Below are 23824 nucleotides of genomic sequence, written 5' to 3'. Positions count from 1 at the left end.
TTGCAAAACCTCCATCTGCTGGAGACTTGAGACATACTGTGGAGCTGCAGGTGGCACACAGAGTTAAGAGGCGGGGCCTGCAAAACTCTCTCTGTCTCCATCTGCTGGAAGGGAGGCAGAACCCAGGCATCTGGACTGATCCGGGTACGTACAGGGAAAACTGAATTTATGGCTAGTAACATGGGGGGGGGGGGGGGGGAAGGGCACACAGCCTGCCTGCGACTTCACAAGACAGGGTTGCCTTTCTCTGTGCAGGATTCCAAAAGCTCATCTTCCTTTCTAATTCCCCTTTAACCAGATTTATCCATTCTGTTCCTTCATCGCTGAGGCTAAGAAAAAAAAGCTTTTCACTCGACGAAGGGGAAAAAAACCCCCCACTACCAGTCCTGTAACTTTTAAGTAAAAAAAATGTTTAATTGACGTCAACTGACTGACAAGGCAGGCAATGCTTACACACACACACAGCTACGCCACACTGGAGATTGGAGGGGGGAGACCATCTCCATAGGTGGAGAAAACAAAGCTCACAGTCCCCCCCCCCTCCAGGAATGTCGCTACCCATCCGGCTGAGGAGAGTTTTCACAGCCCTTAATACCCCAGCACCCTCTGCTGCCACCCACCACCAGGGAGCATGGTAAGGGACAGCCTGCAGAGCAGTTTCTGCCATTCGGGCTTTTCCTAGGAGCTGAATAATCAGGCAAAGGACAAGAAACCATTACCAGAGCAGGCAAATACAAGCGCTTGAAGGCTTAAAACATAGCTCCTGGCCCAGCAAGCTTTTGCCTGTAGTTTTCCCTCAGAAGAACAAGCTAGAAAGCTGCTAAAAGATAAACAGACACCAAAAATTTATATATACACACACACACACAAGCTAGTTATACAGTATCGTTTTCCTTCATCCCTACCGCCTCTCCCACAAGTGCGCTGGGAGTGGGGGGGGGGGGGGGGGGGGGGAAGGGCACCAGTTCCCTGCTCATGCTGGAAGGAGGAGGAAAACCAGATCATATCCCATGCCATCTCCTGTCCCAGACCTTAAAAAAAAAAAAAAAAAAAAAAATCGAAGGAGCTGCACAAATCCCTCCTTGGTGCCCTGCCCCCCCCCCCCCCCCCAAGGTGAGGACATTCCCATTTCGTACTGCCTCTCGTACCCAGCTCTCAAACACGGTTCTTCCCAAGACGGCGAGATGATCATCTGTCCATCCGCCCACCACAAGAGACCAGGCCCCTTGCTGTCTGTCCCGTGGCCTGGTTTCACTTCTTCAGGGTGCTGTTCAAGCCTTTCACCTTCAGAAACTCCGCCATGCTAGAAAAGTACTTTTGATTTGCTTCCGCCACCTTCTTTTCAGCGGCCTGAGGATTCACAATCTCCAAGCCCTAGAAAAAAAAAAAAAAAAAGACACCAGGAGACAGACGCTCAGACTATGCAGGAGGTATGCCAAGGAATAGAGAGCCTGCCTGCTCACCCATCCCCCCAGCAACACACAACATGCCATGCTGGATCAGACCAAAGGTCCAGCGAGCCCGGCATCCTGTCTCCGTGGCCAGTTTGGGGCACAAGTCCCCCCCAATGGATCCCACAAAGCATGTTTTCTTCTTGTTGCTCACTCACTTAAAACTGGAGGGAGTTAACATTATGCCAGAAGAGGCTGCTCATAGCCACCTGTGAAATTCCCTGGCCGCGTTGCAGGCCATGTCCTTTGGCCTGCGCCTCCATTATCCCCTTTGCTACAATATGCAACGACCCACCCCTTGGCTCTATGATCCCTCCCCCTCCTAAGCGTTTTTTGCTGCATGAACTCATTAGCTTCAAGTGCCTGTGCATCGCTTCCCTATAAGAGAGACCTAAGCAACAGCCCCTCACAGCTGTGTCTGCGGTCATAGGGAAGGCGCTGCAAGCACCCCTCCAGGCCTGGCTTTACAGACAGGCCTACTAGGCCGGGCGGGGGTGCCGTGTAAGTACCAGCACAGACAGTGCAAAAGCTGGAAATCCTTCCCTAGCATGCCACCAAGAGCAGGGGGGTGGGCCTGCGTTACCTGTAGGGGCGTGAAGGCCACGCTGGACGCCGTCCCCGAGGAGCGGTCCCGGATTGTAGATTTCCCACCATACACCATGCTCTGCTTTTGTAGAGTGCGCTGGCAGTGAAAAAAAAAAAAAAAAAAAAGAGCAACAGAAAGAAGTCAGGCATCGCCTTTCTCCATACCTCAAGTTTAACGTTCCAACTTTTGAGATACTTCAAATTTAATTAGATCCGGGTACTGCAGGTATTTATTTGGGACTGATCTGAAGTCTGGGTCTGCAAAAGTAAGCCCCAGCTCCGTGCGTCACCCGGGGGCGGAGAGTCACTCTCCCGGTGTACCCAGGGATTGCTCCGGCTGTAAAAGCAGTCAGAGATCCTGCTGCAATACAGCCTCAATCCATGACCTCCAGATTATTAGGCAGGTTTCCTTCTGTAACACAGCTGAACGTTCTTAACCTCCCTGCTGTCCGGTTTGGGGGAAGCCACTTGCTCGCCCCGCATGCTGTGGGAAGAGACTTCGGAGCTTTCTGATATGCACGGTTTAACACTAAATGACACCCCGGAGAAGAGCCCCCCCCCTTACCTGCAGGGTTTTGGAGATCCGAGCCTTCGTGGCCTCGTTGACCTGCGCCTGCCGGATCCTCCCGCTCCCCGATTTACCCAGGTGGCCCAAGCTGAATCCCAGATCTTCCTGGTACGCGTCCTCTTCAATCTTCGGAGGGGGGAAAAAAAAAAAGGAAAATCACGACGTGGCGGGGAAGGCTCTACAGCCGAGCCAGCATAGGCCTGGTCGGCAGGAAAAAAAATCCAGCGGCAGAGTCTGAAGCTACGCCATGCACAGACGATGCAGGGGGCATGGGTAAGCACAAAGCGGGATTATAGGAGGGCCAGTAGGGAAGGAATAAAAGGGAGCACCCTACACTGGGATTGGCAGCTGGGAAGCCTCGTTTTTGGTTAATGCATCACTTTTTCAAACTGCCCCTCCCCCCTCCTTATACTTTTTTGGTTCTTAAATTGGGAGGGGGAATCATTTTGCCCCTTCATAAATTTAGAAAGGCTATATATCTGCGACACAGACATGCTCACCTCCCCAAAGCTCATCCGGTTGGCCTGCTTCCGGATCTCCGTCAGCCCCAGGCGCTCCTTCATCTTCCGGTACCTGAGGTGGGAGAGGCGGGGAAACGCATCAAGGAGCGAAAAGGGGAGGGGGAGCGTTGGTGTCCGAACAGCCCCTTTTGCTATGGGGGTTGGGGGGGAAGACGCCCACACCGTGCCACTCAGCAGGAATCCAGCACAGCTTACCCGCCCCTCATGTTTAGAGATTTCACACACACACACACACAGGCAGCACTAGGATGGGTGACCGGATTTCAGCCCATCAGCGTCTCCAATATGGGAGACGCTCTGCTAATACAGTGCATTCCACTTGTATTAGTTAAATTGACTGGAGAAATAATGAAAGGTATTTTCCTGTGTTCCAGAATCTAGAAACCCAGGCCTCGGGCCTTCCACCCACCGAAGTCTTATTGCGCCAAGCCCCAGCGCCTCTCACCTGCGCCCACCCCGCTTCTTCCTCTGTCCATCCAGTGGTGCTGGCAGAGGTTTCACCTGCTTCACCGGAGGGGGCTCCTGCCACTTGTCAAACTTCCTCTCAATTTCTTCCTTCAAGTCATAGCCAACCTGGAAAAAGAAGGAGGGTCAGGGTGAGCGCGAGCGGCCACAAGTAAACTAAGAGACGCACATCGCTCGGCCGTCTCTTCCCACACGCACCTTGCCCTCGGGGTGCTCGTGGAAGCTGTCTACCCGTGCTGCCAGGGTGCACTTGGCGGCAACTAGACGAGCTGCCTTCCTGCGCAGGTCCTGTGGGGGGAGGGGGGGGGGGGGGAGCCGGGAAGAAAGAAAATGCAAGTCAGGCAGTGCAAAAAAAAAAAGTCGGAGGCAGGGAGCGGCAGAGTCCCGAGAAGCCCTACTCACAGGGGGCAGAGACTGCACAATGTCGCTGTGATAGATGTATCCCGTGTGGGGCAGCACAGAGGTGCTGGAGAAGCCGGTCAAGGTCCTCCTCTGCGCCCCCAGCAGCATCACGTTGCAGGCGGGCATCTTGGAGAGGTTGGTGAGGCCCCCAGCAATCCCTGCAGTGGGTGAGAGACGGAGACCATTGCAACACATGGATCCTGCAGCTCTGAAAGCCGGGGCCAGGTTACTGTCTGAAAGGCGCAGTCCAAATCCAGACAGTTCCCCCGTTCCAGAGGCTGGCCCCAGGGAACAAGCAAAGCAGGGTGGAATTTCCTAGCCGGCTCCGCTTCATGCGACTGAATTCTGGCAACGGCTCCGCGAGAGGTACTCCTATTGTCGTAACAGGGCAAGGAGCAGCTTGCACGCCAAGAATAAGTGTAAGAGGCTCTTAAGAGATGTAATAGCAACTCTGTGAGTTTTGCTTCCTGCCTTCTCTGGGCACAAAATGAGCCCAAAACGAAGAAAAAAAAAAACAGATGAGGACACAAGACGGCAGCCGAGCCCCAGGGTTGGGCAGGGAGTCAGGCCAGCGCACGCACCCACTCACCCATGATCTTGGCGGCAGTGGAAGCCCCGACAATGATGGAGAGGTTGGGAGCGATGAAGGACATGCGCGACTCCACGTACTCGTAGATGCAGTGCTTGGACTGGTTCAGCTCCAGGGCCATGTCGCAGGCCTCTTCGATGCGCTCCAGCTCCTCCTCGGTCAGCTGCTGCCTGAACACAGGTGTAGGGGGGGGGGGAAGTCAGTGCAAGGCAGCTGCCCTCTATCCCTGGCCCTTGCAGGCGCTTACTGTGCTAGCCACAGCTGCAATTCCAGAGGGCCGGGCAGCAAAGAAAAGCAGGGCGTAGGAGAATCCCAGACAGAAGGGAGCGCGCAAGCGAGAGCAAAGGGGAGCGTGCGCCTGCCAAACAGATTCTAGACGCTCAGTCCCATTGGGCTCTCAGCGCCAAGATCAGAGCGCCTATTCTTTCCTACCATCCCCCCCAAGGGGCACAAGTACAGGAAGCAGCCCTACCCTTGCGTGGTGGAGGCAGTCACGCTCACGACCATGATGGTAGCGTTGGTCAGAATCTGCTGCAGTTTCTCGTTGTTCTTGCACTTGTCTAAACTGTTCCCCAGCTCCTGGAACAGCAGCAAAAAAAAAAGAAAAGAAAAAAAAAAAGAGAGATGCTCACCCTCACGGCAGTGCGGGAAAAGATGCTCTTAGCACAAATCTTGTGTGTGAAGCTGGGAGGGCACACGACAGCCTCCCCCATCCCTTTGTTAACCGGAGGACATGGTGGGTGGCTCCCTCCCCCCCCCCCCCCCCCCCCACGTCTCCCGAACATCCCCCTTCCTCACCTTCACCGTCCTGATGTAGTCCAGAGCATTGGGAACCAGCGACTCCAACTCTGGAAACCGCTTCGAGTATTTATCCCGGATAAACTTGTGAATAATATCTCCAAAAAAAAAAAAAGAACAAAAGAAATAGGAAAGGAGAAAAAAAAAAAAAAAAAAAGAGTCAACTTGATATCAAGTTACCATTTACTCAAAAGGAGAATAAAAAACATTCTGCTGATCTCATATCAGAAGCCCCACATTAGCAGCAGAGCAAGCCCCAGCCACCACCCCCATCTCTGCAAGCTACCTACTCAGCTCATTTTCGATCTCCACCGTCAGGTTGTTGGCATCCACGATGACTCTGTACTCGGGAGCTGCTTCTACAGGTCCCATCACTGCATGGGCAGAGAAGAGGCAGAGTGTAGCAGGGGGGACTCGCTGTGCCCATCTACCCCAAGCCCTCCCCACAAACAAGAACAACCCCCCCAAATTCTATCCCAGTATTAGATTTCCTGAAAAGCCCCCCCCGTTCGATTTTAAACACAAGCTGCCGTCATCTGCACGGACATTAAAGGCTGTTAATCCTGCTTTCGACTCCTCCATTCGGCCCCTTTAACTTAAGGCCGCAGCAGTGCGGACACGTCCCACCTGGGAGCCGAGCACCTGGAAAACAAAAAAAAGCTTTCCGGGCCTTTCAAATGGGACTGCCTGCCGACATAGCCAAGTCACAGTGGTCTAGAATTCACTGCGCAACGTTCCCTCCATCGCCCTCTACTATCCCGTGGATCACAGGGACCACGGCCCTGTGATCCGCCCATCTTTCCACGGCTGGGTATGTAAGAGGAGGAGAGAGAGAGAGAGAGAGAGTTACCTTCAGAAGACTTGGGCTGCCTAGAGACGTACTCATCGATCTTCTCCAGGATGTCAGCAAACTAAAAGCAGAAAGAGGAGCAGACAGAAGCCATCAGGGACCCACCCTGAAGAGCAGCGAGAGCAAGCACGCGCACAAGAGTGCTGGCGAGTGCCGCGGAAGCTGGAGAGAGAGAGAGAGAGAGCCTAGGAGTGAAGGCCGGGAATAGCAGTGGCAGCCACAGAGGCAGACCCACACTGAAATGACAATCTGCCGACAGCTGTTGCCATCCTGCTGTGCCTTCCCCCTGGGTTATCACAGCTCTCTGGGTAATATTATTGGGACTCATTACCCACCACTTTTGAATAGGAAAAGTCACCCAAGGCAGGGCACAACAGCTTAAGAAACACTTAAGCAAACAGTGGGTGTAGAAGCATAACAAAAAAAACAAAAAAAAAAAAAGGTCAGATATAGGAAAATTGGTTCTTGCCTGCTAATTTTCGCTCCTGGAATACCACAAATCAGTCCAGACTCCTGGGTTTTGCCTCCCTGCCAGCAGATGGAGGCAGAGAATAAAAACTTTTCAGGCGCCGCTAGATTACCAAGAGTGCCACCTGCACTCTCGGTATTTGCCTTACTCTCAAACTCCACATTATTTCTCTGTTCACGCCAATTAGGGAGTAAAGAGTGTAAGAAAAAACTTTCCAACTAGAAAAGGTCTTTTATAGCTACTATCATGGAAATTCCGCCCCGTCTTAATAGCACCAGAGGTCTTTTGCAAACCTAGGGCGGGCTTTTGGATGGACCTGCAGTATTCCAAGAACCAAAATTTTCCTCGCCTCTTCATGCCGCAGATCAGTCCAGACAAGTGGGACGTATCCAAGCTCCCCCCTAAACTGGACGGGAACCGGAAAGACCCACACGCAACAGATTTACTCCGAACCCCGCACATCCAATCTGTAATGTTTGGTAAAAGCACGCCACGAAGACCAAGTCGCCGCCCAACAAGTCCCTCGGGGCGAGAACAACTGACGCTCCGCCCAGAAGGCCGCGTGCGCCCTGGTAGAACGCGCCCGCAACCCCTCTGGAACGGTACAAAAAAAAAAAACAGGCCAAAAAGATCACCTCCTACAATTGTGGACTCGGAAGCCTTTACTTCCCTTCTTTGCTCCACTGTACAAGAACGAAAGGGACCATTTGAATGTCGACAACTGTTAGCGACTTTAAAAAGGTGGCGCAACAGAGTTTGACGAATATCTGGTAAAAGCAGCTGCCTTGCACGCAGAAAAAGCCACGCGCCAAACTTGGGACAAGCCAGGAGCTCCGCTGTCTGGAGATGAAACACGGACGCAACCTTCGGCGAAAAAGGAAGGAATCGTACGTAACGAAATCTGGTCGTCCAAAATACACAAAAAAAAAGGAATCCCTACCAGAGAAAGCTTGGCGCGCCGAAATCCGCCTGGCAGAACAAATAGGTCACCAAGAACACCGCTTTCAAGGCGAGATCCCTCCGCGAAGCCTTCAGCGGCTCAAAAGGAGAGCCACGCCGGACCCCAAGCACTAAATTAAGGTTCCACACAGGACACATTCCATGGACCGGTGGGCACCGAACGACACGATGCGAGGCCAATGGCCTGCCGTGCAGTTTACCGCCAAGACATCCCAAAAAGCTGCCGTTTGCACCCAAAGGGAAATGAAAGCTTATCCCTTTGTCAATCCCCTTTGCAAAAAAAAAAAAAAAAAAAGGCCAAGACTTGAGAAACGTTCACTCGGAAAGGCGCTACACCTTCCTCCATACACCATGACTCAAAAAAAAGCTTTCCGCACTCTGATCTAAGCCAGACAAGTGGCTGGCCTTATAGCCTGAAGCCAAGTAGCAATGACCTGCTCCGAGCACCCCTATCAAATGCAAATGCCACCTCTCAAAATGTCCGGCTGCGAGACAAAAAGTGCTCTACTTGATCCAAAAAGATGGACCCCTAACACAGCAACCCCCGCAGATAAGCCAATTGGACGGGACCATCCACCGCAAACCACGGGCAGCGTGGCCACTCCGGCGCCTCTAGAATAACCCTTCCTGGATGTTGTTCTATGTGACGCAACGCACGATCCACGAGAGGTTGTTGGAGAAACACATCACAGGAGCCCCGTCGGCCAAGGCTGGACCAGAGCGTCAATCCCGTCAGACCCACCCTCTCTCCTGCGGCTGAAGATCCACGCCCCCTTGGCCTTACTTCGCGATGCCATGAGATCCAGCTGGGGCCTGCCCCGCCTGGCTTGACTGATGGCAAAAGCCTCTGCCGACAGCTCCCACTCACCTGGACCTAGCTGCAGTCGGCCTGACAAAAAAAAAGACAGCCACACTTACAACCGCTGTCAGTCAAAGGCACTTGCACCAAATGAAGAACAAGGCAGAGTAGAGGTAGTGTCATTTGGTTTTCTGTATACATGCTCATCTCATTGCACTAAAATGAAAGCGAAATTGAACTTATCGATTGCTGGTTAATTTCCTTTCCTTTAGTGCTGCCAGATCCGTTCCAACACATCAGTTATGACCTCCTACCTGCTGGTAGGAGGTCAAGCTCCAAGCTGACCTCATTCCCCCCTATAAAAGGTGTGGTGCACATCTCAGCTCTTCAGTATTCGATGCCACCGCTAAGACAACTAAAGGGAAGCTGTTAGCAATTTGAAGAGGGGAAAAAAAAAAAAAAGACCTATTATAACTACAGTACGGAGGAGACAAACATTGAGGAGCTGAGAGTTGTATCACACCTTTATAAGGGGAATGAGAGCAGCCTGGAGCTTTGGTCTCTGCCTCCATCTGCTGGTAGGAGGACATAACCCACTTGTCTGGACTGGTCTGGCATGTACAATAAGGAAATTACTTTTTTTTTTTAGATTTCAAATACGATACAAGAAAAAAATAGGTTCAATTACTCATCTTACCACAAGGCACCACTCTTGAATCATAAGTTACATTGATCTCAGCGTTGAAAGATTCTTCTGAAGTGTCAGCCAGCGAATATTCTTCTAGAGCAGGGGTGGGCACACTTTTTTTTTGTGCTGGGGCAACATTATTATTTGTTGTCCACGACAGGAGCTTCGAGGGGGGGGGGGGGGGGGGGCGGCAGGGATGCTGTAACCATAACACCACTAACTCTCAGGACTCAAATAGCAATCTATGAAAAGGCAACAATGCAAATATTCCACTAGGCCCTCAAAACATTAATACACCACTTACTAGGGTAACAGAACAAGCTGGACTGCTAGAAATCCCTACAGAGAAACTGCAGCTCAGTCATACGCAGGCAGAACACAGACCGACCCTAATAAGGGACTACAAATTAGAAACAAACATGCAGGCAAAAACCAAAATTGGAAAGCCTTAGAAAGCCCCCCCCTTGGGTTATCCCAGCAATATGTATTAGATTTAAGGGTTCTCATTTTGCAGCGCCCACGCCTTGGCTGTTAGAGGTAATCATGGCAATGACATGAATAGGGGGGGGGGGGGTACAAGGGCCATGTTAACGGGCTGAGGTGGGCGTGGTCTCACCATCCTGCTGTCCCACAGCTTGGCAATGCTCTTCACAGAGTCCACGTCAAGGTCCACTTGCATCTCCTCCTGTACATCCTCTATGGCCAGCTCGTCCTCATCTGCAAAGTTCTCATCCTCCTCGGCTGCCTCCTCGAGGTCAGCCAACAATTCGTCTGCCAAAGACATTTCTCACCTTCTACCAAAAAAAAAAAAAAAATAGATAAATTTAAAAAAAGCATAACTTTCACAATTATTTCATTTGATTGGCATTAAATACAATTACTGCCATAGTGGTTCAAAATAAGTTATACAAAATACAGACCACATTAAAATAAAAAAAAATAAATAAAAATACACAATAAGAAAAACCTTTAAAAAGTTTATAGAAAAACCTATAAAGATTACAACTCGTATGCTTGCAAGAAAAAAATGTTTTTAGAGGCTTATGAAATTTTAAGTAGTTCTTTTCCTTTGAGAGATACAATGCCATGCAGAGGGGGCTGTATAATCAAAAGTTGTTTGACAAGCATGCTCTCGTCTAATGAGAGTGAAGTTTTGGTAAATAAGTCTATGTTTTCCATAGCGGGTCCAAAGCTCTGGAATTCTCTGCCTGAGACGTTAAGTATTTTACCAGATAGAAAGAAATGTAAATGTGAGCTAAAAACATGGCTATTCAAAAAAGCTTATGAATAAACTTAAAAACCATCAGAATATACAGAGCCATAAAGCCAAGATGGACAAAAGATAATAATCAAATCATGAAGAGTAACTCAAAAGAGAGAATGTAAGATTATAAAAATAGCCCACTGACTAAGATGTGAAAACTATCATTTCGTCTTAATTTTCAATAACCTTTGCCTTAAGTACTTGATCAATCATTAATATGTAGTAGAAAGTTTAACTTGATAAATATTAAAGTGTCTATGAATACCACCTCTGGAACCAATGCATGTCTGTAGAGTTATAATTATGAATGTTACTTTGTAAACCATTGTGATCTATACATGGAATGACTATATAAAATTCCTAGTCTTGTTGCGTATAGTGTAAAAGGTAGGCCAGCTGATAGGACTGGCCAAGTACCGAAGCTCACATGTAAACACAACCAGACCTATGCAATATCGGGTGCTGAGCCTTGCGCACAGGTTAAACAGATGCTTGGGACGAGCATCCATAACCCCTTATGGCATGTAAATGCCTTTCTGATGAGGCTATTAGCAATTACCCAGTTATGTAAAAAATAAACGTGTGTCTGATGTGCACATTTTTACTCTCAAATTAATGCCAGCCCTGGAGCAGAACTACAGAAACTGCTTTTCTGTAGTTCCTCTGACTTAGTATCGCCACAATATTAAGTCGGAGGAACCAAAAAAAGGAGTAACGTAAAAAAAAAAAAGTCTTGCCAGTTGTCAGGAGAACAGACGCTCAAGTCACGAGTGTCCATTTTCCTAACACCTGGCTGAACGCAGGTTAGGAAAAAGGATACTCGTAAAATAGAGCGTCCGTTTTCCTAATCCAAGCACAGCCACTTCTCCTGGGCACCTGATACCTGGCAGGCACTAGGGACACACAATTTACCCTAGCACCTTCCTTTTTAACACAGTGGCTCATCTGCCTACTGCATCAGGTGCCCGGGAGAGGTGGATGGGCACGCGTTAGGAAAGCAGGCGCTCAGTTTGGGCACGTCAGTATTGCAAAGACCTGAAAGTTTTAAATCTGATTCTATAATTGATGGGCAACCGATATAATTCTATTAGCAAAGGGGTAAAACAAGTTTCACACCAAAAGGTTTTAGCGGCCGTATTTTGAATTTCCACTTGATCTGTGGAAACGTACGGCACCGATACAGAGGAAGAACTAAATTTCTTTTGCTGCCTCTCTCTCGTGGAACTCCGATCTTTGCCTTTTTTGTTAGTATAACTTTTAAATTGTTTGTTTGGGTTTTTTTTGGCAAATCTCTTCAAATATGTTTGTGAACACACACACACACATTATAAATTAATAAAGAGAAACTTTTCTCATGCCACAGAAGAAATCTGATCATTCACAGATAGCTTGGAGTCTAAAGTGCTCCCCACTTGACATGACCTTGTTTTTTGGGGGGTGAGATCTCAATACCCTTTAACTCTGGACAGATAACAAGGGCTGGTAAATTCCACTGAATCACCATACCTCAGTTTTTAAGGGAGATTTAAAACTTGAGTTTATGGTCATTTTACAACTCCTCCTCCCTCCCTTCCCCTCCAGCAGACTCTTGTAAAGGATTTATTTCTTTATCTGACTTACTTATCACCTGCACGGGCAACAGAACACCTTTTTTGGTTGGAGGGGGCCATATAAACCAACCGCTGTCTCCCCAAGTGCCCTGCGTGCTAATGCAATGTAGGGCAAAAATTCGGTTGGGCCATGGCCCCAGTTGGCTCACCCCATTCCGCTACCTTTGCTTCTTCCTGTGGGATCAGCTATGTAACAGAGCAGCAACAGTCGTGACCGTCTACCCAGGTAAAGACACCCCAGATCAGCGCTGTATTAATATTAATTTATCCCAAAAGCCAGAGGCCACATCCCTTTGAAGGTGTAAAAAATTGCTCGGCTCACCCAGATCATCATCAGCCACCCATGAATTCACAGGCCAAGCCGTAAGCATGAGAATAGCCGTGAAATAGAATATGTTGAAGCTGCTTTTAGATCCTCTGCAGTAAACCGCTCTGCCCACAGGCTCTCGTTTGTCTTTACTAGACTATAAGTTCTACGGGGAAGGGACCGTCTCTTATGGGTTTGTCTATACAGCCCTGAGGACTTCCTGAAGCCCTTTAGAAATGATAAATAGTACCCGTAGACCCTTGCTGGAGGAAATTCAAACCGTCCCCTTCTACTTACACAGATCCCCTCTAACGGCCGGAAATCCTCCAAACCAAGCAACGACGTGATCAGCGGAACCGCTTCTCGCACCCCTTCCGCCAAACCAAGGCCCTGCGTGACGCAAAAAATTCACCGCCGGCGCGGAAAAAGGACGCCACTACCTGGAAACCAATCCTCCCTCTTAGCGACCGCCTCCTTCCCCGCGTGGCCAATCGCCGGAGAGTTGCCAATCCAGACCACGCCCACCGCTTCCACAGTTTCCTCCGCCGGGCCTCGCCCTATTGGTCAGCGTGGACGGCCAATCCCAAGTAGAAAAAATCCGTCTCGCTGATTGGCCCAAACTCCTTTTCTGCTCGGAACGGTTGAGTGATTGTTTTGTTTCCTTTCAGTTCTATTGCTGGAGCGCGTTTAAATAAAACTTTATTTTTTTTTAAAGAGGAGAAAAAGCGCCTTCCTATTGGCAGACAGCAGCTTCATCCCTCACTCTGATTGGCTGATATTCTTCCGCTCACTGCAACGCTTGCGGGGGTTTGGGGTTTTTTTGGCCTTTTCAATTTGAATACAACTTTATTCAACAGAAGAGGAATACTCGGGCAGCTCTGGCCAGGTAATTCGGCCCTCTTGACACATTGGTCCTTCGGTTGATGGTCCTAGGAGGGTACAGGAAGCTCCTCCCGTGCCGTTACTCATCCTCAGCTTCTGAGTAGCTGTCTCGGTTCTGCCAGAAGCCATCTCTTATAATAAACCTGTGCCCAGTCGCCGAATAATCGGGGGGGGGGGCGGCGGCGGGGGCACCATTTCTCCATGGACAAGCACGCATTAACAGCATAGAGTTCGGGCATGCTCAGTATAGATAAGGCTCAGAAAGTTCTCGAAGATTTTTCTGAGCATGTGTGCGGTTTCCCGCTCAACCACCAGTAGTGATGGCATCTTCAGTTTTTCTTCATCTGCCTTAGCGAACAGACAGGTAATGCTCCTTTCTTTGATCATCATCCAAGAAAGGCCAAATAGCTTTTAAATCTTGCGAAAAATTTTCACATAAAATGTCTGCAAGAGACACGCATCGAATATATACTAAGATCGGCACGGAATTCACCGCCTCCATTGCCTAAAAAAATCGGCGCACAAAGTTCAAAGACAGCTATCGGAGATGTCTAAATCTTGTCACAAGTCAGCGCAAAAGACATCAAAACTATCAGCGTATACAGACCACAAAGACTTGGCACCACCATCGACAGCTAACGCGACGCCGTCATCTGTGCATTCCTCTCGAGACATGGCTTGGGAGTCCGTGCAACCTTCAGCGCCGAAATCAAATAGATCAAGGGATTATGGCACTTCAGGAAACTCCTATTCAACTTTTATAAAAAAAAAGATGGCTAAGTCAAATAACTTTCAGATAGAGGAAAATGTGCCTAAACCTAAAGATGAAGGAATCCTGCAATGTATTCAACCTAGATTCACCAGCAAGACAGTCCCTATGTTAGATGCCTTTCTTAATCTGCAAGACAACATCTTGGACGGCCATCTTGGACTCCTAATCCTAAGAATCTAACAATGAAATATGCCATCAAACAATGTAGAGGCCATGTTAAATCGCAATTACCTCATGGATCCCTTATAGTACAATCCGCGATGAAGCGTACTCAAAAATCCAGTCTTTTCTCAAATTCACCTCCTGGGAAGGATCCAATGATCTTGGATAATATAGCCAAGAAGGTGTTCTCTGCTGCTATCTTAGTCACAGAATCAAGCACACCAAATTCAAAATGCTCACTTATTATACAATACCTTAAATAGTTTTAAAAGTTTGCGTGAGGTTATCCCTGAAGAGAAGGAGGAAGAATTTGGATCATTATTGAAGGATTCAGACGATGGCATCAAACATCTCACCAGAGCAGTATACGATTAGTTGGACGTTGCCTCTAGAACTTCGGCCATAGCCATAGAGGCAAGAAGAATGGCATGGTTACGAGCTTCCAAGTGTGCACGAAGACGTTCATGAAAAAATAGCCGATACTCCATGTAAAGGTGAAAACCTTTTTGAAGAAAAGGTAGCGGAAGCTGTTGAATCCCTCAAAAAGCAAATTCTCTGTACGTACCCAGATCAGTCCAGACTCCTGGCTTTTGCCTCTCTTCCAGCAGATGGAGACAGAGAAAGTTTTACTGACACTGCACCATAACCCTGTGTGCCACCTGCAGCTCCTCCGTATTTCTCTGTGTCCAGCAGATGGTAGATGGTGTAAAACCTGCAGTTTTGTAGTGTGGATTCGATTTTTTAGTTTGGAGCCTTCCAGGGGGTTTTTGGATTCTAGTGGGTCCTAGCCTGTCTGGTGGAATTGGACAAGCTGGGGGTTGGTGACCCTTTTGTAGGCTCGGTCCTTGCGTCCATGGGGTGTAAATCTGGTGGTCTAGATCCCTCCCCTTCATGAGGCCGCTAAGGCGGCTGCAGGCTCACAGGGTTTTTTTCTTGGAGGTCCTTGTTTCCTTTGGCAGTTCTATTTTTTTGCTAGAGGAAGCAGCTGCTTCATAAAGTTGTTAAAAAAAAATAAAATAAAAAGGGTTAGCTTCAGCTTCTTTTTACCAACGACTCCATCCTTGCTAGTTTGGGCGTTGAGATTTAAAAGTTTGCTGTTGCTCTGGTTTCTGCTGCACCGAGGTAAGAGTGTGGCTGCGAAAAGATGGGACGTGGGTCGGTCTGCTGCGCGTGTGGCTCGGCGCGATCGTGGCCGAATAAAAAGGGGCCGTGTTCCACTTGTGTGTCGAGCGAGGAGGGCTTGTCTTACGGTCGGGTGTGTACAGAAAGGCAGTGGCTGGTTTCCCCTGCTTTGCCCTCAGCACGCTGGAGCTTGTGATCGGTAGGGGATACCCTCCTGCTCAGCGCGGGAACGATGGCCATCTTGGACTCCTTGACTGCAGTTCCCACGCTGTCAGGGAGGAGGGGGGACATTCCCCCATGTTTGTCTCTGGCTTGTTCTGGCTCCGGTGGTGAGCAGGAGGGTTCAGAGGGGGAAGAAATTCACCCTCTTTCTTTGCCTGGGACCTCAAGGCCCTTTTCTGCTGATTTTGTTTTATTGCTGTATGAAGCCTATGTGGCTAAGCAGCAGGCAGTGTCGCCCTCTCTGCAGCGGGTTCGTCGACCGGGGGGGACAATGGTAAGGGCTCCAAATTGGCTCAGGGCACTACTAAACGGGTTTCCCCGGTCCAGAGGTTGGTGGGTCCTCCTCAGGGGAGCCGAGGTGGGAATGAGTCTGAGGATTCGGCATATTCCCCAACAGGGACAGGGGCTCCTTCTGGGCATAAGTTGCCAGTGTATCCAGGTCCCGGAGGCGACGATTCGGGGGATGATCCAGAGGAGCTTCCGGTCTCCGAGGGTGATGACCCTACAGTGATCCATCTCTTTCGGAAGGAAGAGTTGGGGCTTTTAATTCCTCAGGTTCTGCAAGAGCGTGGGGTCAAAGTGCCTCAGAAGGATTCGGATTTGGAGGGGGCTGATCCGGTCCTAGACGGGCTGAGGGGTCCAGCGAGAGCCTTCCCATACCACAAAAATCAGTGACGAAACTGGTTGATAGGGAGTGGAGGACTCCGGATGCAGGCCTGAAGGTGGGAAGCGCTATGGCGAAGCTGTACCCCTTGCCCGAGCAAACAGAGCTTTTTGCCCTTCCCAAAGTCAATGCTGTGGACCCAGCAGTTACAAAGACCACTATTCCTGTGGCAGGGTCTGCAGCGTTGAAAGACGTGCAGGATCGAAAGTTGGAGGTGCTCCTTAAGAGGATTTTTAAGGTGTCGGCCTTAAGCCTAAAGGCTGCTATTTGTACCAGTTTTATGCAGCGGGCTTGTCTGCGCTGGGTTCAACAGCTTGTCTGCGCTGGGTTCAACAGCAACAGCTACAGGAAAATCAGCCAAGGTACAGAGAAGGGCAACCAAAATGATAAAGGGGATGGAACAGCTCCCCTATGAGGAAAGGCTGAAGAGGTTAGGGCTGTTCAGCTTGGAGAAGAGACGGCTGAGGGGGGATATCATAGAGGTCTTTAAGATCATGAGAGGTCTTGAACGAGTAGATGTGACTCGGTTATTTACACTTTCGAATAATAGAAGGACTAGGGGGCATTCCATGAAGTTAGCAAGTAGCACATTTAAGACTAATCGGAGAAAATTCTTTTTCACTCAACGCACAATAAATCTCTGGAATTTGTTGCCAGAGGATGTGGTTAGTGCAGTTAGTGTAGCTGGGTTCAAAAAAGGTTTGGATAAGTTCTTGGAAGAGAAGTCCATTAACTGCTATTAATCAAGTTTACTTAGGGAATAGTCACTGCTATTAATTGCATCAGTAGCATGGGATCTTCTAGGTGTTTGGGTAATTGCCAGGTTCTTGTGGCCTGGTTTGGCCTCTGTTGGAAACAGGATGCTGGGCTTGATGGACCCTTGGTTTGACCCAGCATGGCAATTTCTTATGTTCTTATGTTCTTATGTTCTTATGCTCCGTTGGGGAGGTGAGCAGGGCTGAGTGTGTAGAGACGGTGGTTGCTTATGGGGCAGATGCCTTGTATGACTTGGTGAGGACGTCGTCTAGGATTATGGTGTCTGCGGTGTCATCCAGGAGGTTGTTACGGTTGCATAACTGGTCCGCAGATGTGTCCTCCAAGTCTCAGTTGGGGGATCTCTACCATTTAAAGGGAAACTCTTATTTGGAGAGGACCTGGAGCAGTTGATGAAAAACTTGGGAGAGAATAAAGTTCACAGATTGTCTGAGGATAAGCCTAAGGACAAGAGTTTTTTTTCAGGTTCAATCTTGTTTTCGGGATAGCAGGAGGTCTTGCTTGGCTAGAGGAGCATCCGGACCTGTTGGAGTCATTTTTTGTTACTTTTGCTGAGGATGTATAAAGAGTATAGGCCGTTTGGATTCAGAGTTTTCACCCAGACACTGACTAGTTTGAAGGCCACAGGCCAACCTCTGAGTGAACGCCTATTTACTGTCTTGCACTGTGAAATGTTTACGAACAGGCAAGAGTCTGTTTATTTAGTTATTCCACTAAGTCTATGATGCTGTGGCCAACCCAAAGGGCAGGGCCTGAAACTGAAAATGCTGTCCCAGAACCATGAACCGCAGAAACCGCTGATGTTCCTGCCGAATGGTATGTGCAGATACGCCTCCATCAGATCTAGGGAAGCCAAAAACTTGCCCTTGCAAACTGCCGCTATAGCCGACCTCAGAGTCTCCATGCGGAAACACAGAACCTTGAGCGCTGTGTTCACCTTCTTCAAGTCCAAAATTTGGCCTCTCGTCAGCACCAATTTATTTATTTTATTTATTTCTTTTGTATACCGACATTCGATCGAGATATCACACCAAGAGTATTCATGAAGGTGTTAGCAGTTGTAGCAGCTTATATCCGAAAGCAAGATATTCTCATATTCCCATATTTAGACATCTGGCTAACTGCAGCAAGATCAAAGTCAAAAAGCATTCACCATACAAATATATCGATACAATTACTACAACACTTGGGATTCATAATAAACTTCAAAAAGTCAAATCTCCACCCTTCCCAAAATTTGGAATTCATTGGGGCCATCCTCAACACCAGAAAAATGATGGCTTTTCTTCCACAAAGAAGAGCACAGGCACTTCAGATTTTGATTCAACAACTAATCAAAAGGGACAGTACCGATGCCAGAAAAATGCTAAGGGTAGTTGGACACATGGCATCAATGGTTCACGTGGTCTCCAATGTAAGACTAAAAATGAGAAGACTGCAATGGCATCTGAAGTCTTATTGGAAACAAAGTCAACACCCTCTGACAACCAGGATCCCTGTATCAGATCAGTTAAAAGACTCTCTTCTTTGGTGGACAAACCTCACCAACTTACTCTGCGGGCAGAATATGCTTCCTTGCAAAATTCAGAAGAAGATTACCACAGACGCATTGTTACGAGGGTGGGGAGCCCATTACAAAAACAGAAACACGCAAGGACAGTGGTCCAAGTCTCAAGCGCATTTGCACATAAACCAATTGGAAATGTTGGCTGTGTGCAATGCACTATGAACATTCAAACCTCATATTGCCAATTCTACTGTACAGATTCAAACAGACAATTAGATCACCGTGTTCTACATCAACAAGCAAGGGGCAACAGGTTCATTCAAACTGTGCTAACTTACCTGCCGGATATGGGACCTGGTAATATCTATGCGACTAAATCTCTCAGCGATATACTTACCAGGAAAGGACAATATATTAGCCGATCGTCGAAGCAGACAGTTAAACCCACACGACTGGGAAATAGACAATCACATTCTACAGTCAGTCTTCAAAGGGTGGAACACTCCCGAGATAAGATCTATTTGCTGCACCTCACAAAAGGAAATTAAACACTTTTTGCTCCAAAATCTATTCATCTCAAGCTCTAGCTCAAGATGCATTTGCAATTCACTCGTCGCTCTCTTTATGCCTTCCCGCCAATACCTCTAATCACAAAGGTGATCTCAAAGTTAGGGAGCGACGGAGGAACAATCATTTTGATAGCTCCATTCTGGCTGAGACAAACATGGTTCCCATGGCTAAATCGACGTATCCAGTGCAGTTCGAATGCCGTTCCCGCACAACCTGATTACGCAAAACAACGTTCCACAATACATTCAAACCTAGCATGGAGATTGAGAGTCCCTATGATTCACTAAATCCCTTTCCTCGAATAGTTAATGTATTGAAAGCGTCGAGGAAACCATCTGCACAAAAAGCATACTCCAGCAAGTGGAAAAAATTCTTCATTTGGTGTAAATTTCATGATATCCAACCTGAGTCATGTTCCCCGGAACAGCTATTAAGCTACTTGCGTCATCTAAGCACAGAACATTTGTCAAGCTCCACAGTCACGTGCCATAGCAGCATATCATGTTTCTGTTTTTTTCAAATCCAGTATCTCAAAACCCTCTAGTACAACCTTTCATGAGGGGTCTTCAGAACATAAATCCATCCTTAAGGCCACCAGTGCCCGCTTGGGATTTAACTTATGTATTAACTAAACTAACAGCACCTCCTTTCGAACCGCTGGTCTCTATCCCGCCTCAAGTTTTATCATGGAAACTTTCCTTCCTTCTGGCCATTACTACCGCTAGAAGGATAAGCGAACTTCAGGCACTAGTGACCTACCCCTCCCCATACCATCTTCCATGAGGATAGGGTGTCTCTAAGAACAAATCTGAAGTTTCTACCAATGCTTACCTCCGATTTCCACCTTAATCAGCCTATTGAGCTCCCAGTTTTCTTCCCCAAAGCACACGCAAGCAAAATGCAACAGTTATACCATAACCTGGCTTGCAGAAGAGCTTTACTTTTCTACCTGAAGAGAACTCGGGATTCCAGAAAATCAAAGCCGCTTTTTGTTTCCTATTCTGATTTTAAGAAAGGCCAATTTCAGGTCGTCTAAAGCAATGCATAAAGTTACGCTCTACTCTGGAGAACAAATCTCCGCCGGATCTTATTAGGCCCTCATCAAATAAGAGCGGTCGCAATCACAACAGCCTTTCGTAATCAGAGGCCGTGATCAGAGACATTAAATGCGGCAATGTGGTCCAGCACCAATACCTTCATCAGGCATTACCCCTTGGACCAAGCACGGAATTCGGAAAGACAATAAGTCATTGAAATAAGACTGACCACTCGTTCCACACAGTCCTTATGGATGCAAAGTACCAAAACGCACCGTCTATAACTTTAGCATCCACAGTTTGGGAGCGTGGCTGTTTATGCGTGCTTGTCCACGGAGAAAGCGAACTTTCTTACCTGTAACAGGCGTTCTCCGGGGACAGCACGCAAACAGCCTCCCCTCCTCCCAGGAAAGACTTGAGGAATACACAAACATTACAGAGGTCTGTCCCTAAGCTGGTGGCATAAATGAAAGATGTCGTCACTGCGGGCGGTTGAGCGGGGAAACCGCCCCCATGCTCAGAAAAATCTTCAAGAACTTTCTGAGGCTTGTCTATGCTGAGCATGCCCGAACTCTACGCCGGAGGCCGACGTTCCCACATGGGTGGCTGTTTGCGGGCTGTTCACGGAGAGCACCTGTTACAGGTAAGAAACTTTGCTTTCCCAGCCTATAATGCGCTCTTATTGCCCTAAGAGTGTCCTCGCGCAGCATGCTCAGAATGAGATAAGAAATTGTCGGGGGGACCTGTCAGGGTTGTGGCAGGTTAGAGGGTGCAAACCAAAAGCTGGCACAGCACGAGACGAACAAAGTCATTTGTGCTTCTTAACTAGACTTTAAGCTCTAGGGAGCAGGGACACTCTCTTATGTGTATCCATACAGTGCTGCATACATCTAGTACATAAGGACATGCCATACTGGGTCAGACCGAGGGTCCATCAAGCCCAGTATCCTGTCTCCAACAGTGGCCAATCCAGGTCACAAGAACCTGGCAAGTACCCAAACATTAATAGTAGCGCTGCAGAAATGTAAAGGTTGTAGTGTAAAATTTCACACAGAAAAGCAATTTTCTAAACCCATTTTAAAAAAACATGTTACTGCTTTCACCTTCCCCTCGCCCCCGACCGCATTTTCCGCTGCTGATTTGTCTCTTCTTGTCCTGCAGCGGCTTGCCATGGCTGGGGTGGGGTTCGAGGAGTTCTCGGTGCCCCCTGGCTCCGAGCTGGCCCTGCCGCCCCTTTTTGGGGGCAACATCCTGGAGAGCGAGCTGGAGACGGAGGTGGAGTTTGTGGATGGGGGCCTGAATGGGGACAACCTGCCGGATGAGGCGGAGGAGGAGGAGGCCCTCCAGCGGCAGCGGGAACTGCACAAGAGGAAGTTCCTGGCCCTGAGCCACCGCTGCAAAGAGATCGAGCAGGTAGGAGAGAGTGGGCGCGGACAGTGCCCGGCGCAGAGGCCTGACCCCCCCCCCCCCCCGTCACCTCCATTGTAGGCGTGGACACGTGGTTCCGCTACTTTCTTTTAAGTCAGAACGTCTTGCATGTCACGGGGTAAAACCAGGGCTGGATCCGTAGGTCCCTAAGGGATCCGGAGTCAGGAGGTGACTTCTGTCATTTGTAACAGTGATGGACCCGAGGCAGGGATGCAGTAGCACTCAGCTTTCCAAGGTAGACAGTAGGCCAGCCCTGGCTTTTGAAACCATGTTCCCCTTAGCCCCCCTCTCACTGCAGATTAGAACCGGAAGAAGCGCACCCCCCAAAATCCGTCATGCACCGGAAAATGGTTTTCTTTTAACTGTCGTCGGCGGGAGATTTCGCCCGCCATCTCAGCAGAAAGCCTAGCCCAGGCTTTGACGGCGCTCTGTGCTCTTTGCAGCAGCAGCATGCATAAAAAGGGTGGGGTTAGCGTCCCTAGGGTTTGGAGAACATCGCCCCCTCCCCGCGTCAACGCCTGTTGTAAACGTGTGCGCTTTTCCAACACTGCCGGCCCCCCTTTCCCCCGCCTTTTAAGTCTCCCTCTGTGCCACAGGTGAACGAAAGGATGCTAAACCGGCTGCACCAGGTCCAGAAGATCACCCGGAAGCTGAAGCAGGAAAGAAGGTACCCGCTTCTGTCTATTTAATGTACCGCCGAGATTCCACATAGGCTGGATTATCCTCGCTCTCTCGGGGAGATGTTATTGCCTAGCTGCCTGGTCAATATAACAGAAGCATTTCCCCCTGTCTAGATGTCTGATGAGAATCCTGGACTCCTATGGGGATGATTACAGAAACAGCCAGCTCACAATTTCACTGGAGGTAAGAGAGCTTCTCCCTGCAACCCTTTCTACCATGCGCTAGCCGTCCGGCCAGCTCTTCCGTCCTGACCAGTCAGGGCTCTCGGCTTCCCCTTATGTTCGTTGTTCCGCACCGGCCAGTCGCTGCCCTGTGAAGTAACTGCCTTCTTGTCCCATGCCTAGGAGGAAGGGAACCACAGTGCCGACATCCCGACCCTGGGAAACACCGAGAACGAGCCCCCGCAGAAGGAAGGCTATGCCCCCAGCCAGAGGCGAGCAGCCGGAGCATTAGCCAGCCTGGACCCCAGGAGGTCCGACAGCCCAGCACTGGGGGAGGGGCCGACCGCTAAGAGGAGGAAGAAACACAGAGAGGAGAAGGACCCCGGGAGCAGGAAGCTGCCCCCTCCGGTGCTGCCGTCGGAAGAGCTCCTAGCACAGGTAACACCAGGAAGCAAGATGCAAAGCAAACCTGAAAGGGCCATGGCTCTCAAGCATATTATCTTACCTCCGTTTTATGCCAGCTGCTCAATTTAAAGGTAACCGAAGAGGCCTTCGGTTTTGTGCTGCTTGGCAGAGGTCAGTGGGCCCAGCCCCCTTCTAATTTACTGGTGCCGGCTCTGCGAAACACAGCGCCAGCTCACTTCCCCGTTTCCTCCCCCCCCCCCCCCCCCCGATTTCAGCTTGTGTTGGCTTTTTGTGACCAGTGAACTGAGCGGATCTCCGCTGGAAGCCACGGGAGCGGCAGCACACAAGCCTTAACCCATAGGGGTTTTATTTTTTTTCAACCAAAAAAAAACAAAGCAAAACACTACATTTAGAATAAAGAACCTGCAAACTAAATCATAGAAATAAAGCCGCTACTCGTCTCATAGTATTCCATCAAACCCGAGGGGGCCTCAGGCCAGGCCATGGTCTTACAAATCCCAGCCAGGAGGCAGGGCCTAACCTTCAGATAGTAACCATCTGCCCCTTCCCCCCCCCAGATAAAAACAGAAGAAGAGGAAGAGGAGGAGGAGGAGGAGGAAGAAGAGGAGGAGTTCCTGTGTGAGGGAGAAGAGACGCTGCCCCTGACCTGGCCTCAGCTGAGCCCCCGCCACCTCCAGTACCCCAAGTTTCCCAGCCCCGGGGCCGACGAGGACTTCGACTGAGGCACCGCAAGCAGGCAGGAGCTGCTTCCAGCCTCCCGGCTCTAAGGACCCCAGAAAGGGACACGGCGAGCCGGGAGAGGCGCTGCAGCCGCCCACACAGCTCCAGGAGTTGAAAACTGTACTTTTCCAAGAAAATAATAAACATGAAATCTGCTGGGAAAATGGTGAGACTTTCTGCTAGGTTGACTGAGGGCTTTTTTGACCAGTTGAGGGGTCCGTGCGTTTCTCTGCTCCCCCCCCCCCCCCCCTCAGTATGCGCTGGAGATATCCCTTTATCAGCACCCCACCCTCTCTCTATAGAGGTGTCACAGGGTCCATTTTTATACACTGCTGGTTCTCTCCGTGCTGTGTGGGTCGCTCCTCCACGC

At 49.3% G+C, this 23824-nt stretch overlaps 2 protein-coding genes across 3 annotated transcripts; one reads left to right on the top strand and one right to left on the bottom strand.

Moving 5' to 3' along the window:
• Positions 1–950: 950 nt before the first annotated feature.
• PRPF31 (pre-mRNA processing factor 31) lies at positions 951–12778 on the bottom strand. 2 transcript variants are annotated; one of them, XM_029584770.1, is made up of 14 exons: positions 12624–12778; positions 9762–9939; positions 6230–6290; positions 5670–5753; positions 5380–5477; positions 5054–5160; positions 4582–4751; positions 3993–4150; positions 3789–3878; positions 3571–3698; positions 3105–3177; positions 2602–2730; positions 2035–2133; positions 951–1374 (listed from the first exon to the last, which is right to left on the bottom strand). In XM_029584770.1, the coding sequence occupies exons 2-14, from the start codon at positions 9927–9929 to the stop codon at positions 1252–1254; spliced, it is 1488 nt and encodes a 495-aa protein (XP_029440630.1). In that variant the 5' UTR covers positions 9930–9939; positions 12624–12778; the 3' UTR covers positions 951–1251. The 2 variants fall into 2 exon arrangements, with proteins under 2 accessions (XP_029440630.1, XP_029440631.1); XM_029584771.1 differs by lacking the exon at positions 12624–12778 and adding an exon at positions 12342–12360.
• A 161-nt stretch (positions 12779–12939) lies between these two features.
• Positions 12940–23640, top strand: TFPT (TCF3 fusion partner). The gene is made up of 6 exons (XM_029584772.1): positions 12940–13212; positions 21200–21451; positions 22063–22133; positions 22261–22330; positions 22492–22746; positions 23292–23640. Exons 2-6 carry the CDS (start codon positions 21209–21211, stop codon positions 23454–23456), a joined length of 804 nt encoding a protein of 267 aa, XP_029440632.1. The 5' UTR covers positions 12940–13212; positions 21200–21208; the 3' UTR covers positions 23457–23640.
• The last annotated feature ends 184 nt before the right edge of the window (positions 23641–23824 follow it).

This window comes from Rhinatrema bivittatum, chromosome 19, assembly GCF_901001135.1.
Source record: "Rhinatrema bivittatum chromosome 19, aRhiBiv1.1, whole genome shotgun sequence".
NCBI classification, from domain to species: Eukaryota; Metazoa; Chordata; class Amphibia; order Gymnophiona; family Rhinatrematidae; genus Rhinatrema; species Rhinatrema bivittatum.
Note: the sequence above shows the minus strand (reverse complement) of the source record. Positions and strands in the feature narration are given on the sequence as shown.